This window comes from Phyllostomus hastatus, unplaced genomic scaffold (assembly GCF_019186645.2).
Source record: "Phyllostomus hastatus isolate PE091 unplaced genomic scaffold, TTU_PhHast_1.1 phas_scaffold_501, whole genome shotgun sequence".
NCBI lineage: Eukaryota > Metazoa > Chordata > Mammalia > Chiroptera > Phyllostomidae > Phyllostomus > Phyllostomus hastatus.
The window spans coordinates 5,372,486-5,391,106 of NW_025334033.1; the positions used below are offsets into that span (position 1 = coordinate 5,372,486).

The 18,621-nt window shown below is 35.4% G+C and overlaps 1 protein-coding gene across 3 annotated transcripts in view; it reads left to right on the plus strand.

Moving 5' to 3' along the window:
- The window catches only part of CDIN1 (CDAN1 interacting nuclease 1), a 211,143-nt gene that overhangs the window by 75,872 nt on the left and 116,650 nt on the right, over positions 1 to 18,621 (plus strand). For all 3 annotated transcript variants that reach the window (XM_045823786.1, XM_045823787.1, XM_045823788.1), the window contains 2 exons: positions 14,450 to 14,529; positions 14,874 to 14,923. In XM_045823786.1, the coding sequence (XP_045679742.1) occupies positions 14,450 to 14,529; positions 14,874 to 14,923 (130 nt within the window). The remainder of the gene's footprint in view (positions 1 to 14,449; positions 14,530 to 14,873; positions 14,924 to 18,621) is intronic.

The following is an 18,621-nucleotide window of genomic DNA, read 5'->3' on the forward strand; positions in this document are numbered from 1 at the left end:
TCACGTGACATGCTGAGCCCCAGCGAGCTCAGACGAGAGAGTTCAGCATCATTATGTGGCCCTCTGTTTGTTCTACAGGGAGCACTAAAGTGTCTGGAAACTTTAATTGCTAATATTTGAACTGGAGGGAAATCTAGGAGAGAGGAGGGAATACCAGTGGAAAACTTGAGTTCAATTCTTATAAGTATGATACATTAATATAAAACATTTCAGATCACCTTTGAATACTGTGGAGATAGTACTAGTGAAGAATAGTCCCGTAATTATGAGTCCAACTGGCTAAGTTCATATCTGGGCTCTACCACTAGGTGGGAATGGGACTTTTGGCAAATTATGTGAATTCCTCATGACTCATTTTGTTATTTCTAAGATGGGGATAGCCACCTTATAGGTACATTCTGAGAATTCAGTGAGTTGACACATGTGAAGAGTTTAGAATGGTGCTTGACACGTGTTAAGCATTCAATAAATGTTAGCTGCTTTTCCTTTTTAGAAGTGGAATCTTGTTTTAGGATAGGCTGAGAAACCCTACCTTTCTGAATGTTAAACTGACTTTATATAACTATTAAACTAGTATTTCTGAAATTTTAGAAACTTGGGTACACTTACAGTTTTTGCTATACTCTCATAGTATCACATGTACTAATAATAAATGTATAATATTTACTTGATAGTTTTTAAAATGTCATTACTTAATTATATTCTAAAGGGAATTTATGATTCTACCTTAAATGATAAACTACAATTTTTTTGTCACGAATAGAAAGTACTGTTAAAATAATATGTAGTTGTTAAAGAAGAAATTGTTTTGCACGCTACTACAGTCACCTCACATGCCTGTGCCAGGGTTATGCACACTCTTCCTCAGGAGACATGGACCTTTAAATTTTCTGAAAACAATAAAGAAAAACTAATTTCATTCATAATGAGAAAAGCTCAAATTAAGTCAAATCAATTTGACTACTTAAAAATTGCTATAATAGTCCTGGCTGGTATGGCTCAGTGGATTGAACCTGTGAACCAAAGTGTTGCCTCTTCAATTCCCAGTCAGGGCACATACCTGGGTTTTGGGCCAGGTCCCCAGTAGTGGCTGTATAAGAGACAGCTACACATTGATGCTTCTCTCCCTTTTTCTCCCTCCCTTCCCCTCTCCAAAAATAAATAAATAAAATATTTAAAAATTGCTATAATAGTAGGGAATGTAGGCAAGCCTTGGATTTGAGTAGTTCATTAATAATTCATTCAACAATTTATTGAGTAGTTATTATGTGCAGAACAACTTTGAGGTGGTAACAGAAATATTTCTTCTTTTAAACAACTTACCAAATATCCTGACGCAGATGGTTCCTTAGTTCTCCATGAGAACCATGCATTCTCCAAGGGGGTGACATCTCATAAATAGATATACAGTGTACCTGGGTATTAAAATTTTAGGGGGTGGGCAATGAAGAAAAAGTGTTTAAGAAGTCTCCTTTGGTGGGCCATAATGGACAAAAAAAAAAAATTTAAAAAGCACTGATACAGAACAAATATAGGGTCACAAAAAGCCAGAGTTGAAATCTGAAAACTTACAGCCTCAGAACTAGAAATAGACTTGTAGGAATTATTTCTTATCTCCTTGGGTGACAGGATGGGTCTTACCCTCCATAGAAAAGCCCCAATTGCTAAAAGATAATGTTGAGGAGATGCAACATCTTTTTTTCTGTACTGTGCTAAATATTCCTGTTTTCAAATTTTTTTTCATGTGTCATGGTTTCAAGTCTTAACATTGTGATCAGTCTCCTGTCAACAGATGATAAAGTAATATTTAACCAAGTGTCAAATTATTGGGAAAATAAGGGAAAATTTACTGGAGGAGGTAAGAATTGAACTGGGTTTTAAAGTTTTGGCCTGGGCCAAAGGAATGTTTTAGATCTGGAGGATGGAGTTGAGGGTGGGTGGGTGGGAGAAGTGGAATTAAGTATGTTTCTGGCATTAATCAGGTGCTTAATAAATATGTGTCAAATATATGTTTGTTGAATAAGGGTTGATGGTGTATAGTGACTATCAAGCTGTAAGTTGCCTGAGTCAAAACTCTGATCAAATTGTGTGAGATGGAGACTTGACTTGGAGCGCTGAACACATGGGACAGTGCACAGGTGGTGTGTTGTGGAGTTGTGCACCTGGAACCTGTATAGCTTTGTTGACCAGATCCTCCCCAATACATTCAATAGAAAGGAAAAAAAAAAAAAGAATCTGATCAGTGTGGATACTCATGCTTTGGAGATGTCCTCTTGTCTTTACATAATACTTTTTAATCTGATGACTATAGTTCAAGATATTTCTTACACGATTATGTGCCAGAGAGCAAAATTTACATAATATGTTCCTGTAGGATTCCTTATGTTAAAAGATGTTTCTTACTCATGTAGTCAAATGGGATCAAACTGCTTTAGAGATCACTCCTATGCAATGGGAGAGCGAGTCGGCTGCCTGGAATTCTGGAGGAATAGTTCCAGCTGTGCTCTTGTTGGCCTCTGGCAGTATCGAAATTGTCCAGAGAAGATTCTAACAGGCCAACTCCTGTGGAGAGCTGACTTGGGGTGTCCATGACCTTGATCTCCAAAGGCCTTAAACCAGCATTTGAAGAAAAGATTAAATTTTAGATGATATTTTTAGGCTTTGCTGTCCTGGAGCTCAGCCCCTGGAGCAGCCACATGAGGAGGCCAACTTCCGGGTGTATTTTGGGAGAGCTGCCAACAGCAACTGCCTTCCCCATCCAGCTGTTTAACTGCAGGGATTGTTTTTTCTTCAGTGGAGGGAGAAGTAGGTTCTAACACTCTCCATCTGTCTGCACATGAATTTTCCTTCAACTTGGCCCATCTTGTCTTTATCCCTGTATTGTCCCTCCTCACTTCATCCTTACTTCTCTCCTGACTTCTGCCACCGAATATACAGTCAGCCCCATGCTGGTTCACCCATCATGCTTAAACCTGTTTGTGACCTTGAGTCAGTGGTCCCAAATATATTTGGTTTTGTCCTTGTTTTAGATCAGGTATAACCTAGTCAAAAGCACTCTGCAGTGGGCAGGACTTCTAAGCACCTTAAGAGTGCATGTGGTTCACCTGCTTATTTGCTCAGTTTCTTTCAGCAGTAGCTGACCCTGTATCTGATCTTACATTAAGGAAAGGAAGAGTTATAAACATGGGCATGATGCCAGTGATGTGGGCGAAGGTCTTCACTTGTTTGATTGCTGATTCTTGAAATGCCCTTATCTAGGGGGAGAAAATCCTGAGAGGTCTTATTATAGATAAGACATAAATACAATCCCCCCAGCCCTGTGGTGTGGTAACACTTAAGCTAATACACAGAAATGTATAAAGGACTCTACCAGGCTTTTTCCAGAGAACAGTTTTGATTATGGATTGTGTACTGGGTGCCACAAAATAGTGGGGTAGGGGAGGGGTATAAGAAGGGATAATCTGGCATTACCAAATTTTGCCTGTTAAACAGATACACTTCTGGCTGTCTCTCCAAGGCTGTTGAAATATATACTTGATAAGGACAGGCCCCTGACTACATATACATTTTGCAAAGTCTTTTCTTTTTTAATGCTCTTGACAATGGAAATTAATAAATGATCTACGTATTGATAATGCAGTGTTGGGAGGCAGAAATCAGGCCACACCATGATCTAACACCAGCCAAAGCAACAGCCCAAGTCTGAAATGGCATGTTAAGTGCATTTCCTGTGCTATTTTATTTCATATTCACAGCCACCCTGCAAAGTGCCAATGTTAATGCTCTTTTACAAATGAGGGAACTGAGGGCCACAGACATTAATCAACTTGTAGGATCAACATAGGCAGTAGATGGAAGAGCTAGTTAGTCCTCAAATCAAGTCTGAGTGATTCTAGGCTGCGCTCCATACCGCTATTCCACGTTGATCTTCTATTTCAAAGCATGATATTGCATAACTTTCTGAGTTCATCTACCTTCTAGAAAGTATTTTTTAATCTATTTGGGGGGGTTAAAAAACTTATTGTGGTAACATTTGTTGATGGAATTATATATGTTCAGGTGTACAGTCCTATAATATATCATCTGTATATTGTATTGTGTGTCCACTGCCCCAAAACAAGACTCTCCATCATCATTTATCTCCCTTTTACCCTCTTCTACTTCTCCCCACCCCTGGTAATCAGCATATTGTTATCCGTGTCTAAGAGTTGTTTTGTTGTTGTTGTTTTTGCTTAATCCCTTTACTTTTTTCACGTAACTTCCCAACCACTCCCCTCTGACAGCTCTCAGTCTGTTTTCTGAATCTATGAGTCTGTTTCTATTTTGTGTGGTAGTTTATTTTGTTCATTAGATTCCACATATAAGTGAAATCATATGGTACTTGTCTTTCTCAGACTGGCTTATTTCACTTAACATAATACTCTCCAGGCCCATCCATGCTGTTGCAAAACATGAGTTCCTTCTTTTTTACAGCCATAGTATTTTATTGTATCTGTATCATAGCTTTTATCCACTTATCTACTTGATGGCCTGCTTCCAAATATTGGCTATTGTCAATAATGCTGTAATGAACATAGTAGGGCATGTATTCTTTCAAATTAGTGTTTTGGGTTTCATTGTATATATTCCCAGGAGTGGAATTGCTGGATCATAAGACTGTTCGATTTTAAATTTTTGGTAATACTCCATGCTGCTTTCCATAGTGATTGCACAAATTGACATTCCCACCAGCAGTACACAATGGTTCCCTTTTCTCCACATCCTCACTAACACATTTGTTGACTTATTGATAGTAGCCATTCTGACAGCTGTGAGGTTATATCTCACTGTAGTTTTAATTTTCATTTTTCTGATGTTTAGTGATGTTGAGCATCTTTTCATATCTATTGTACATCCTTATGTCATCTTTGGAAAAGTGTTTATACATGTCCTTTGCCCATTTTTAAATTGGATTGTTTTCTTAGTGTTGAGTTTTTTAAGTTCTTTATAGATTTTGGGTATTAACCCTCTGTAAGATGTATCATTTGTGAATATGTTTTCCCATTCAGTGGGTTCTCTTTTCATTTTGTTGGTGGCTTCCATTGCCTGGCAGAACCTTTTTAGTTTGATGTGGTCCCAATTGTGTATTTTTCTTTTGTTTCTCTTGCCTGAAGAAATGTGTCAGAAAAAGTATTGCTGCAAGAACTCTCTGAGCTTTTACTACCTATGTTTCCATCCAGAATTTTTATGGATGTGAGTCTAACATTTTAGTCTTTAATCCATTTTCATTTTATTCTTGTGCATGATGTAAGGAGGTAGTCTAGTTTCACTTTTTTGCACATATCTGTCCAATTTTCACAACCACATTTGTTTAATAGACTGTTTTTACCCTATTGTGTGTTCTTGCTTTCTTTGTCAAATATTATTCTGACAATATTGTTTGTCAATAATATTATTTGATAATATTATTTGTTAATATTACTTGACAAAGAAAATATATTAATATTATAAATCCATAAAGGCATGGGTTTATTTCTGGACTCTCTATTCTGTTCTATTAATGTATATGCCTGTTCTTATACAACTACCAGGCTGTTGTGGTTACTATGACCTTGCAGTATAATATGATATTAGGTAGTGTGATTCCTCCAACTTTTTTCTTTTTTCTCAAGATTATTGTGGCTATCTATTATATTTTGTGGTTCCATATAACTTTGGGGAATATTTGTTCTAGTTCTGTGAAATATGTCATTGATCTTGATAGGAATTGCAATGAATCTATAGATTGCTTTGGATTAGTGTGGATGTTTTAATGATGTTAATTCTTCCTTCCATGAACATGGAGTGTGCTTCCACTTATTTGTGTCTTCAATTTCTTTCTTCAGTGTTTTATAATTTTCTGAGTACAGGTTTTTTACATCCATGGTTAAATTTATTCCTAGGAAGTTTTTTGATGCAATTGTAAATCGGATTTTTTCTTAGCTTCCTTTTCTGATAGTTCAAATTATTGTATATAAAAATGCAATTGATTTCCGGATATTTATTTTGTATTCTTCTACTTTACTGAATTCATTTATCAATTCTAGTGGTTTTTGGTGGAGTCTTCAGGGTCTTCTATGTACAGTATCATGTCATGTGCAAATAATAATAGTTTTACTTCTTTTCTAATTTTGATGCCTTTTATTTCTTCTTCTGATTACTGTGGCTAGGACTTCCAATACTATGTTGAATAAGAGTGGTAAAAATGAACATCCTTTTCTTGGATCTTAAGAGAAATGCTTGTAGTTTTCCCATTGACTGTGATATTGGCTGTGAATCTGTCATATCTGGAATGACAGATTCTAGAATTTTATTCCATTGAGGTATGTTCCTTCTATCCCCACTTTGCTGAGAGTTTTTATCATGAATGGGTGCTGGATTTTATCACATGCTTTTTCTGCAACTGTTGGTATGATCATATGGTTTTTGTCCTTCATTTGGTTTATGTGGTGTATCACATTAATTGATTTACAGATATTGTACCAACCTTGCATTCTCAGAGTAAATCTCACTTGATCATGGTGTATATTTTTGATGTATTGCTGTATTTGGCTTGTTAATATTTTGTTGACAATTTTAGCATCTATGATCATCAGAGATATTGGCCTATAATTTTCTTTCTTTGTAGTATCTTTATCTGGTTTTGGAATCAGGACAATGTTGGTGTGGTAAAATGAGCTTGGGAGTCTTCCCTCCTCTTGGATTTTTTGAAATAGTTTGAGAAGGATAGGTATTATTTCTTCTTTGAATGTTTGGTAAAATTCACCTGCGAAGCCATCTGGTCTAGGACTTTTGTTTTTTGGGGAGTTTTTGATTACTGTTTCAGTTTTACTCATTGTAATCTGCCTATTAAGATTGTCTGATTCTTCCTCACTCAGTTTTGGAAGACAGTATATTTCTAGGAGTTTATCCATTTCATCCAGATTTTTTAACTTGTTTGCATATACCATTTGTAATATTTTCTTATAGTCCTATATATTTCTTTGATATCAGTTGTTATGTCTCTTATTTCTAATTTTAGTTATTTGGGTTCTCTCTCTCTCCCTCTCTTTTTTTTTTTTGTTTGTTCTTCATGAGTCTGGTTAAAGGTTTGTCTATCTTGTTTATCTTTTCAAAGAACCAGCTCATTTTCACTGATATTTTGTATATTTCTACTCTATTTTGTTTATTTTGTTTATTTATACTCTGGTTTTTATGGCGTTCTTTCTTCCACTCACTTTGGGCTTTATTTGTTCTTTTTCTAGTTCCTTTAAATGTAATTTTTTTTTTAGATTTTTCTTATTTCTTGAGATAGGCCTGTAATGCTATGAATTTCCCTCAGGATTACTTTTGTTGTGTCCCATAGATTTTAGATAGTTCTCATTTTTATTTGTCTCAATGTAACTTTTTATTTTTAAATTTATTTTATTATTACATTTTATTTATTATTTAATTAATTTTATTATTATTATTTTTAATCCTCACCCAAGGACATTTTTTCATTGCCTTCAGAGAGAAGAGGGAGGGAGGAAAAGACAGAAAGAGAGAGGGAGAAACATTGATGTGAGAGAAAAACATCAATCGGTTGCATTCTTGCATGCATCCTGACTAGGGGTCAAACTGGCAGTCTGGGTATGTCCTCTGACCAGGAACTGAACCCTCAACCTTTCAGTCTATGGGACAACATTCCAACCAACAGAGCCACACCAGCCAGGGCAAGTTATCTTTTTATGTCTTCCTTCATCTCACTGTTAACTCATTCACTGTTTAATACCATGTTATTTAGCCTTCATGTCTTTGTGTATTTTTCATTTTTTTTCCTGTTGTAGGTTTCTAGTTTTTTACCTTTATGGTCAGAGAAGATGCATAATATGATTTTAATCTTCTTAAATTTATTGAGACTTGTTTTGTGTAATGTTTGCTGTAACCTAGAAAATGTTCCATGTACACTTGAAAAGAATGTATATTCTGCTACATTGGGGTGAAATTAAGTTAGTCTGATCTAGTGTATCACTTAAGGCCACTGTTTTCTTATTGATTTTCTGTCTGGAAGATCTATGCATTGATGTCAATGGGGTATTAAAATCCTCTACTATGACTGCATTACTGTCAATGTCTCTCTTCATGTTCACCAAAATTTGTTTTACATATTTAGGTGCTTCTTTGTTGGGTGCATAAATGTTTACCAGGGTTATACCCTCTTGTTGGATTGATCCTTTCAGCATTATGTAGTATCCCTGTTGGTCTCTTACTTCATCCTTTGCTTTAAAGTCTGTTTTGTCAGATATAACTATTTCTGCCCCAGCATTTTTTCCCTTTATATTTGCATGAAATATGGTTTTCCATCCCTTTCCTTTTAGGCTGTGTATATCTTCCTGTCTTTTTCTCTTTTGAAAAGGTATAAATAAAAATTACGGTCTTGTCATATTACATCTGAGGCTAGGTCATAAGAAGTTATATACTTCTTCTGGTTCTCTTGGGATGCAGCTCTTGGGACCCACCCATCATTTCCAGGAAAAGTTGAAGCCAACCTTAAGCCCACAAGCCAACCTTAGACAGGCTCACAAGAGAACCAAGGCCCCTCATCCACAGTTCCAGCTGAGGTTGCAGCAAGCACAGCTTTGCCAGACATAGGAGTGAATCATCATGAAAATGAATCCTCTACCACACAGATAATCCACTCCAGTTCAGGCCACACAAGGAGCTCAGCCCTAATTCCTAGATAATAAGCATGTGACAAAATCATTGTTTGAAACCCCTTCCCCCCAAACAGTATGGAATTACATTCGAGAATCCAATGTAACTGATTCTGAAACCCACAGAAACAATCTTGTTTCCCAAGCTTGATGATGAGCTTAGACCTATGACATGACAACAGTCTTTGGAGAAGTCAGGGTAACAATTTATTTTCTAGGCACAAGTGACCATTCTCCCCCTGCCCAACCCAGCCAGCCGCCATGCAGTGAGTGGTCTTTAAAGGTGATTTAGGTTATTCCACTCCCTGCCCTGTCTGGACCCATCTGCTCCTCTCTCTGTTGTTTGGGGATCCAACTTCTTGGAAAGAACTTTTCTTTGTATATTTATATAACTTTAAGTTCAAAAAATTAACAATTAGCAAACATAAAAAGAAGCAAGCTTTCCCTTCAATTTCTTCCAAAGGGTTTACAGTAATTTTAGCAACATAGCAAAAATGATATTTTGTTAGTGGTTCATATTTTTTATAACACATAGAAATGATAGACAAAATAAACAACAAAAATAAAAATATTTTAAAATACCCAAGTTAAAACAGAAGAATTTTAATTTTTAAATGGAAGGAATGGAGAGGAAATGTGTTATATTCAGAGTGATATACAGGGGCTCATACTGTGTAAGCATGTAGGAACTGTTAGCTTTAGGTATAGCCATGAGGGTCTGGGACCATGGTTTTGACCTCCCCAGAGGGAAAGTTGTACAGCTAGGAGTTGGAGTTGAGCCTCCATATGTAGCCCAAACCATAGAAATAGGACTGGGAAAACTCCACTTGCCTGGAAAAATGGCAAGGGAGCTTGTTTGCTATATGTGATCTTGAGTTGTGTTGTATTAGGAGAGGAGAGAGAAATTAGAAATAGGTGAGCACATTTGTGGGTTTTGGTCCAAATTTACACTCATGTTTACTGCAGGAAGCCCAAGCCAAGAAATTAACAATAAAACTGGTCCTGCAAAAGTAAACATGTAACTATTGTGTCATAGTTATTTCTAAAGTGCAGGTCAAACAATTCTTGCTGAAAATTAGCTCCCAGTAAGAATTTACAGACCAGTGAGAGTGAGGAAATCACTATCATAAGGAAGATGATAGATAGATAGATAGATAGATAGATAGATAGATAGAATACCATGGACTTGAGATGAGAAAATGAAGACACTATAAATGAAACCTATAGATATTTGTAAAGTATAAAAAAATATATAAAGTAAAATATATAAGCTGATTGAATAAATAAAAACTATATCTAGAAAAATGAAAATAGAACACATAAAAAAGATGGAAAACATAGGAAAGGTCATGACTTAATGCCAAAAGGCATCATTTCCTAGAAGTGTATGTAAAACAATGAATTTATGTAACCAACATAGAAAGCAAACATTGGCAAAATTATAAGGAGATACACACAATAGTAATAGATGATTACTTCACATCTAATTTGGAAAAAAATAAGAATATAGATTTGAATAATACAATTAAAATTCTTGACCTACTTGACATACCTGAACTCTGTACCTCAAAAGTAGGAGCTTCGGTATTTTTTAAAACATAAGACATTTGTGAAAATTGATTGTATATTAAAGCACAGTGGAAGTCAAATTCCCCCAAATTAATGTAAACATTACATGATTTGAACATGATGTAATCAAATTAGAAATATAAAATGTCAAAGTAAGTTTTCTAATAATTTGTAGATAAATGATGATATCATGAAACTGTAAAATATTTATGACAATAAAACTTGTGGCATGTAACTAAAGCAGAATTTAGAGGAAAAAATATAGCCTTAAAAAGGCTATGTTAAAATAAAAGATTGAAATTTCATTTAAGAAAAATAGTAAGTTAGCAAAAGAATAATGTTGCAAATTCAATGTAGAAAGCAAGAAATAATGATCATAAAAGTAGATTAAATGTAATTTAATTTAGTGGGAATCGATAAACCAAAATTTGCTTTCTTGGAGATTATAATAAACCAACCTCTAGCAAGACTGATACATTTAAAAAGTGTATACAAATTAATATTAGAATATTTAAAGTTCATTTACAGATCCAGAAATTAAATCAGAGTGGTGGGTGAGCAGATGTTTATTATATTAGTCTTCTGACTTCTTTTTGTCAGAAATATTTCACGGTAAAAATATCATAATCTTTTCTTAGGCATTATACCTTAGTCCAGGTGTTGCTTGCTGCCTGTCCTCTGTAGCTTTAACAGGTACCAGCTCTCTCCCATTCTTGTGCATCTAGCTCCAAGTGACTCGTGCTTCCTGCTTTGTACATGCTTGGTAGAAAGTTGAACTCCTGGCAGTTGAAGCACTAGTGGGTAAACTCTGAAATCTACAGAATGAATGCCTCTGGCAGAGGTTAGAGAGAACAAGACTTCTGTCCACGAATGGTCCAATACAGGTGAGAATTGGACAGAGGGAGTAGCTGGCCTAGGGCAGCTTCCATGAAAGGAACAGGCTTTCCTGAGGCCTGTCATCTCCAGCCCTCCCGATATTGTCCAGTTGCCTTTCCTTATCTATTTGATGCTGTTATTCATCCATTTGGCAGTTTGGAAACTTCACAATATGTGTGTAAAAGTAAGTTTGCACTCTCTGGCTTCATCTGAGATGCAGGCATACTTTTTGCATGAATGTGGACTCAATGTATAGTTTTTACTATTCAATTTAAAATGACTGACTTCCTCTTTCAAGTTTCCTTTGATTTGTATAGTGTGCTACTCAGTATATTCAAACTATTTTCTAAAAAGGTTATTGGCTATGATTCTTAACTTTGATAAGCACACTATTCTAAGGTTTATATTGTGAGGAAAATTATGATGTCATGTTTCTTTTTTTTAATATTTCCCTTTCTTCCCTCATAAAATAAATGACCTAAGTTTCTTATGTCTTAGAGTATTGTTCCTCTTCTTTTTTAAAAAAGAGTGTTTGTTTTATGACTGTAGCAATGAGTTTGCATGTTGTTGGTTATGAGGTCTGTAATTTTCCATAGGATAACATTTTTTACTATACTGTCTGGCAATTTAGAGATTAATAGTTTTATACTTACAAGGGCATGAAAGTTAGCAGTATAACATTTTAGCAATGACCAGGTACAGGTACATCTGGAGAAGGTGCTCTTGTTTCCTTGAAACATCAGGGGCATCATGGGTAATCTAAACAAATGTGTCTGCCATTACTATCTGGTGACTGTATGGCAAACCAGAGAGAGCAGGTACCCTCAGAGGGGGTGATGAAATGCATGAGCACTTCCCTGGTCCCTCTGATTCTCCAGGCCTTACAATAAAGTTCAGAATACTAAGTGAGTTTACCAAGTACATTGCTGTCTATTGAACACTGTTGTTGCAGTAATTTATTCTTTTACAATAAGACGACTTGCTGTTTCATATTCCCAGTGTTTGTACCATTCATCCATGGTAATTTCCCTCAGAAATGATTGAGTCCAACTTAAGTTTATATGAAGTAAATATCTAAGCCTGATTTGGTTCTCAATATTACTGCAGCTTTAACAAAATAAATAACAAAATAGCTATTGAAGGTATTTGCTGTATAGAATCACACAAGAAAACTTTAACATAGTAAACTCAAATGATATTATCACTTTCTACAGATGAAGACACTGAATTTGAAAAGTTCCATAGGGTTGCCCAGGTCACAGAGCTGGTTGTATACATAGGGTTGAATGGGCTTTCTCAGGTGCTGATGCTCATTTAGGATTCCAGATATGGCCTCTCTACTTGCAGTGCAAATGCATTTACAAATGGCTGTAAGTATGCAAATGTTACAATAAGTATGCAGTTATGTGACTAAAAATAGGAAATAATTAAAATAATTGTACTTCATTATTTCTTTGTGGACTCTGTACTAAAGTGAAAAAGATATAATTTCTTTATATCTTTTCACAGTATTTACTAACATTTATCTTATCTGTCAGTGTTCTTATAGTACTGAACTTGATAAAAAACATAACAATTTTTAAAAAGGGGAGTAAGTTAAAAATCATCTCAGAACCTGAATGATGTAAATCTGTGGTCTATGTTTATTCTGTTAACTAATTATCCAATATTCATTTTTGATTGTGTTTGTATGGACCAGACCTTAAGCTATTTTGCTAAATATCTGGGAATTATTCCATTGGAGGACTTGAATGAATTGATTCCTAGGCAACACCTGACATAGCTTTAGTCCACAGCAGCGATTTTCAACCTTTGTCATCTCATGGCACACATAAACTGATTACTAAAATTCTGTGACACACCGAAAAATATTGCCAATCTGACCAAAAAAGCATATAATTTTGATTCATTCACACTGGATAGCTATTGTTGTGTTGGATGTTGTCATTTTTTTATTTGACAACCTAAGGGAAAAGAGGTCAGTGCCCCTGATTAAATAGTCAGATATTGCATGTTTTAAAAATCCTTGTGGCACACCAGTTGAAAATCACTGGTCTAGAAACTTGCATACATCCACTGCAGAGGAGAGGAAGTTTTGTCTGCCTTGGTTTTCATGTGCCTGCAGTCAACATCGAGGCCAGGATCTCCTGCCTCAGTTTTCAAAGAATGTGACCTGATATAGCATCCCTCATGAGAAACCTCCCGTAGCCTCTTTTTCTGTAACAGTTCCCTGGGATAAGGTCAATTTAATTTACCTTGGATTTAATGATACATATTTTGGATCAAAAATTCATATATAAATGTATATATATGAATATATACAGGGTCTAGCAGAAGTAAGGCTTGCTTGAATGTGGTTGGTAGGGTATGTGAATGTCTCACACAAGATGGACAGTGATTTGAACATTTCACCTAAAATGTGATGTGGTGCCCTGGTTGGTGTGGCTCAGTGGATTGAGTGCTGGCCTGTGAACCAAAGGGTCATCACTGGTTAGATTCCCAGTCAGGGCACATGCCTGGGTTGCTGGCCAGGTCCCCAGAGGGGGGCACATGAGGGGCAACCACACATTAATGTTTCTTCTCCCTTTCTTTCTCCCTCCCTTCCCCTCTCTCTAAAAATAAATAAATAAAATCTAAAAAATATATGTGTATGCTTGAGTCTGATATTGTTATGTTATAGAATTACCTGCTTATGATTTTGTAATAAAATATTTTGTAATTAAAAAGCGGTGTTATTTGTGCAGGACCTGTATATGTTCTTAAGTTTCTCTCAATTGTCAGTCATTTTACATATATTTCTGTGAAATGGACATACATTGTTTAGCAGTTGATGAGAATTATTTTTGAAAGGTCTAGACTTCAGAGATGGTTTCTTGGCTGAAAGTTATTTTTATTTATATCGTTGAAGTCTTTGAATCTGACCTGCCTTCACTAAGCCCTCCATATACACATGGCTATAAAATACTTACCAGCAAAAGGTAAATATTTTCTTTTCTGATTGTCTTTGTTGTGTTTTTTCCCCCCAAGTGGGCTTTTCAAAGCTAATTTATCTGATAATAGACATATGCTAGTTCTGTACTTGTTAATTTACCTTGAAAAAATTAGATCATCTTCAAATCTGGCAATGTGGCTCACAAACTTGGCAAAATGGTCTAATTAAAAGCTTTTCATAGATTTATAAAAAGGAAATGATTATTATCAGTCGTGTTTCCATTGTCATCATTTGTATGTACATAGGTGTATGTCCCTTCTCATGTTGCATTAAAAGTATGTTGACTGTCTGCTAACGGTTCATCTCTTTTCTTCTGCAGCCTCCAAGTCTGTTATAAATAGTATGCTACGGGACCCTTCTCAGATTCCAGATGGAGTTCTAGCAAATCAGGTCTATCAGGTATTAATCACAGCTGTCTATTTTCAGTGGTGATGCTGTTATCTGCCTAGCAGAGTAAAGGATTTTAAACCTCATTTAATTACTGTCATCATAAACTATCACTGAGGTCAGGGTGCGCCATAAATGGCAATGCGATGTTTGCGAGAAGAACATTTCACTTTTTAATAGCTTGCTTTTATAGTGCATAAAAACCGTGCACTTTCTGTTTTCTGTGATTAAATCTGAAAAGCCTTTTGATAGCTTTTTAAAAAAATTAAGGAAAAAATTTTCAGATACAGCTTTTAGGATACTGTTTAACTGCAGTAGTTTCTGCACCACAGACCCCTCCTCTTATCTGTCTGCAGTGCATTGTGAACGACTGCTGTTATGGACCGCTGGTGGACTGCATCAAACAGTATCCTTTCCCATAAAATTTTAGGTGCGCAATTGACGAGCTTAGTGTCAGTGGAGGAGATGTGTCTAGCTTTAACGTGACATAAAGTTCTGCTTCACAAAACACATTTCATACTCTTCTATTTTACATTCAATCAGCTGGAGGGTCACTGCAGACCATTCTTTCCTGCAGCTTAAGAAAAACCAGATAGGCCACGGGAAGATGTCAGTTCAGCAGCTGCACATTCACATGCTTATTTCAAACTGCCTGGTTTTCAATGAGTTTGAAGGTACAGAGTCATTAGGCAGGTAACATACTGTCTTGGAATGTATCTAACCATTCCGATGAACATTTTTAAAAATAGAACAAATTTTCTATTTAAAATGAGCTGAATTCAGTTGAGTTTGCTAGAATAAATTTTGCCTGAAGTTGAAGGATGATGTGATTAAAATGTTGCCAGAGACCATCCCATTTTAAAGGGCAGTAAACTCTTATTGCTTAAATGTTGATTACAATCTGAGTTGTCATTTAGATCCTTAATAAACATTTTTAGAGAAACCAACTTAATTTTTTTCCCTCTAGACTAAATTCTTTTTATTATTGATTTTAGAGAAAGAGAGAGAGAAGAAGAAAAAGGAGAGAAAGAGAGAGAGAGAACCGTTGATTTGTTGTTCCACTTATTGATGCATTCATTGGTTGCTTCTTGTATGTGCCCTGACCAGAGATCAAACCCATAACCTTGGCACAGTGGGATGATGCTCCAACCAACAGAGCTACCTGGCCAGGGTCCCTAAGGACTGAATGTAGGGCTGTAAAAACATGGCCAGTCATTCATTAAAGATTTTGAGATTACTAAAGAGTTAATGCTTACTTCTTAATACAGGATTTGAGTGGATAGTATTGACTTCATGACACAGGTAAATGTATTCATCAATACATTTAGTAATATTGTGACCACACTATGAATTTCATTATAATTCTTAGCTAAAAATGCTACTTATGGAGTAATTTAAAAAGATATATATATTTGAGTCCATGAGTCTCACATTTCTTGAATAGAACATGCCCTTCCTGGTATAGATTTTGCTGGTGTGGGTGGCACTGTGACCAGTTGTGACTTGGCGACCAGTTGGGAGGCTTTTTTGGAAGCCCTTGCTAGTCAAGTGTACGTGCGCCCCGTGCATGGGTGTTTGTTATTTCACCTTGTTTCACAAAGGCTTAGAGCCAGTAAACTTTTTGTTAAAAAAATCACTCATTTTTGTTCATAGAGGTTGACCTTAAAAAAAAAAATCTTTTAACAGAACCCCCTTGTAAGAATAGTCTCTATCTACATTATAGCCCCTGCTGTATTTATTCTCCAAGTCTGTTCCCCCCAACCTAACCTAATAAAATCACAACATTGTGATAAGCTCACCTTTTTATTAGATCAAAGTAAAACTATACTTCTGCCTTCAGTGTAAAATTAATGGTAGTGTCAGAAGGTGTAGGAATGCCAACCTGAAGTTGCTACAGCCATAAAGTTTAGCACATTCATGTAACAACTAACACCATTTCAGAGTATGTGGGGTGGAATTACATGTTAATTTTCAAGCACATAAAATAGTTAAAAATCAATTTAAAGTTAAGGTTTTAAAAGCATAATGTCTTTTGAAGGATTGCATATTGATTTTAGATATAACTATCTAATTATATATGCATGGACTAAAGTATGAAGTCAACTGCTTTGTAAATGCCAGGAGGCTATTTTTCAGTAATAGTTGAGATGCTTACGGGAAACTAGATTGCTGTATTGCTGGAGAAGAAAATGGCTTGTGAGGTTATTTACAAGTTTTGCCCCATGGTCACTGCCATACATCAATAATAGGTATTATTATAGACAAAGTCTAAGTGTTTCTGCTTATGGAGCATTATAAATTCTGTTTGGAGTATTTTCCTTACATTTTTGCCATCATTCACTTTCCTTTTTTTTTGCTGTGTTATTGCCAGTAGAATTTAATGTAGTACATGATTTCAATTGATAAAGATAATGATGTATGTCTATAAATTGCATTCACTGACTAGATTATAATTTTGTAGTTCGATTATTATGCCGATTGCCAGTAAAATTACTGTTTTTACAAGCTTTATTTTCTAGACCTTTTTATTTTAAATATGGCTTATCAAGCAAAGAAAAACCAAGAAGTGGATTTTTCCAAAGTTTTAAATTGGTAATTGCTTTTACCATGCAAAATAAAATAGGCTGGGAAGTTTATAGAGAACTGATTTTTATCTTTGCATTAAGGTAGTAGCAGTTTTATATAATGTAAATACACTTGCATAGATGTCTCTTAGACTGATCAACAGGAATTATTTTATTTCATACTGAATCAAAATTACTGGATTTCCATGTGGGTGAAAATGCTATTTTTGTGCTGTTTTGATGATTTGGTACTGTTTACAGCACTTACCCTCAGTAAAGTACATCATTTTGTGAGAAAGAAAGCACACATTTAGTAAATCGAATAGGTACAAAACTTTTTTATTCCATTATGAAAATGTTACACTTAGACATTTGTGCAAGTAGAATATACAGTAAATTGGTCATTTACTAATAAGATACCAAAAAAGCACAGTAGCAAAGAAACTATAAATTGTCATTGTTCTTTCTGTTTTTTTCTGTGTCTTTTACATAGCCAGGCTACCCATATTTTTCCTGCCACAAGTCATATATTCACTGATACAAAAGGTGTGAGAAAGCAGCCACCTCAACTTTCCAGAGTGTGACTTTAGGACACAGCTATTAGACAAAGACCTACGCAGAGAAGCAAGGAAAGATAATGATGCAGGAAGCTTAAAATGCTGTGGGTTTCATTTCTGTACCATCAGTAACCTCAGTTTCATGATTCAACATTTTAGATGTAAATAATTTACAACAATAAAAGTGAGAGCACATTTATGTGGAATAGAAGTAAATAATTTAGTTCTAAAATATGGTATGCCTCTAGTAATGAGACATCATTGAGAGGTATTCATCAAATGTCTTCAATGGACTCTGCAAATGTGTGAAATTTTGTGATATAAAAATGAGTTTCCTTTATTTTGTTTCCATTAAAAAAATTAAATAAACGTAGGCATGTGCGTTGGAGTGGTGGGAGGAAGCAGGAGGGAAGTGCACTCATGATGACTTAGGGCTCATTTTGACAGCTGGCCTAAGTGGCCACATCTGTGGAATTCTAAGCTGTATTCACCTGTATGTGTTTATAAAAGATAGGATAATTTGCTAGGGTTCTTTTTTTTTTTTACAAATAATATATCAGCTTTATTTGATTTAAATTGAATTTTTGCAGAGCACGATCAGAATGAAAGTCTCTGGTAAGCCAAGGAACAATATGACCAGGTTGGCATTATCAGTGGGAGAATTAGATCATTAAGACCAAATGCTTTGGACAGAATTAAAGTACTGGAATAAAACAACACTCCTTTTCAGACTTTGCACAATCCTGTCCTTTTGGAAAACACTCCAGAATTTCAGGCCTCATTCCTGGTTTCATTATTTACTATCCATAGGACCACCAGCAGGTTCCTCAGCCTTCCTGAACCTTGCTTTCCTAACTCTAAAAATGGGACTACCTACTTATGTGGTCATTCTGAAGATTAAATAAGATGGTAGTATCCCAAAGTGTTTACAGCATAAAAGATTAGCATATGGCATTTAAGAAATATTAGCTAGTGTCAATTAT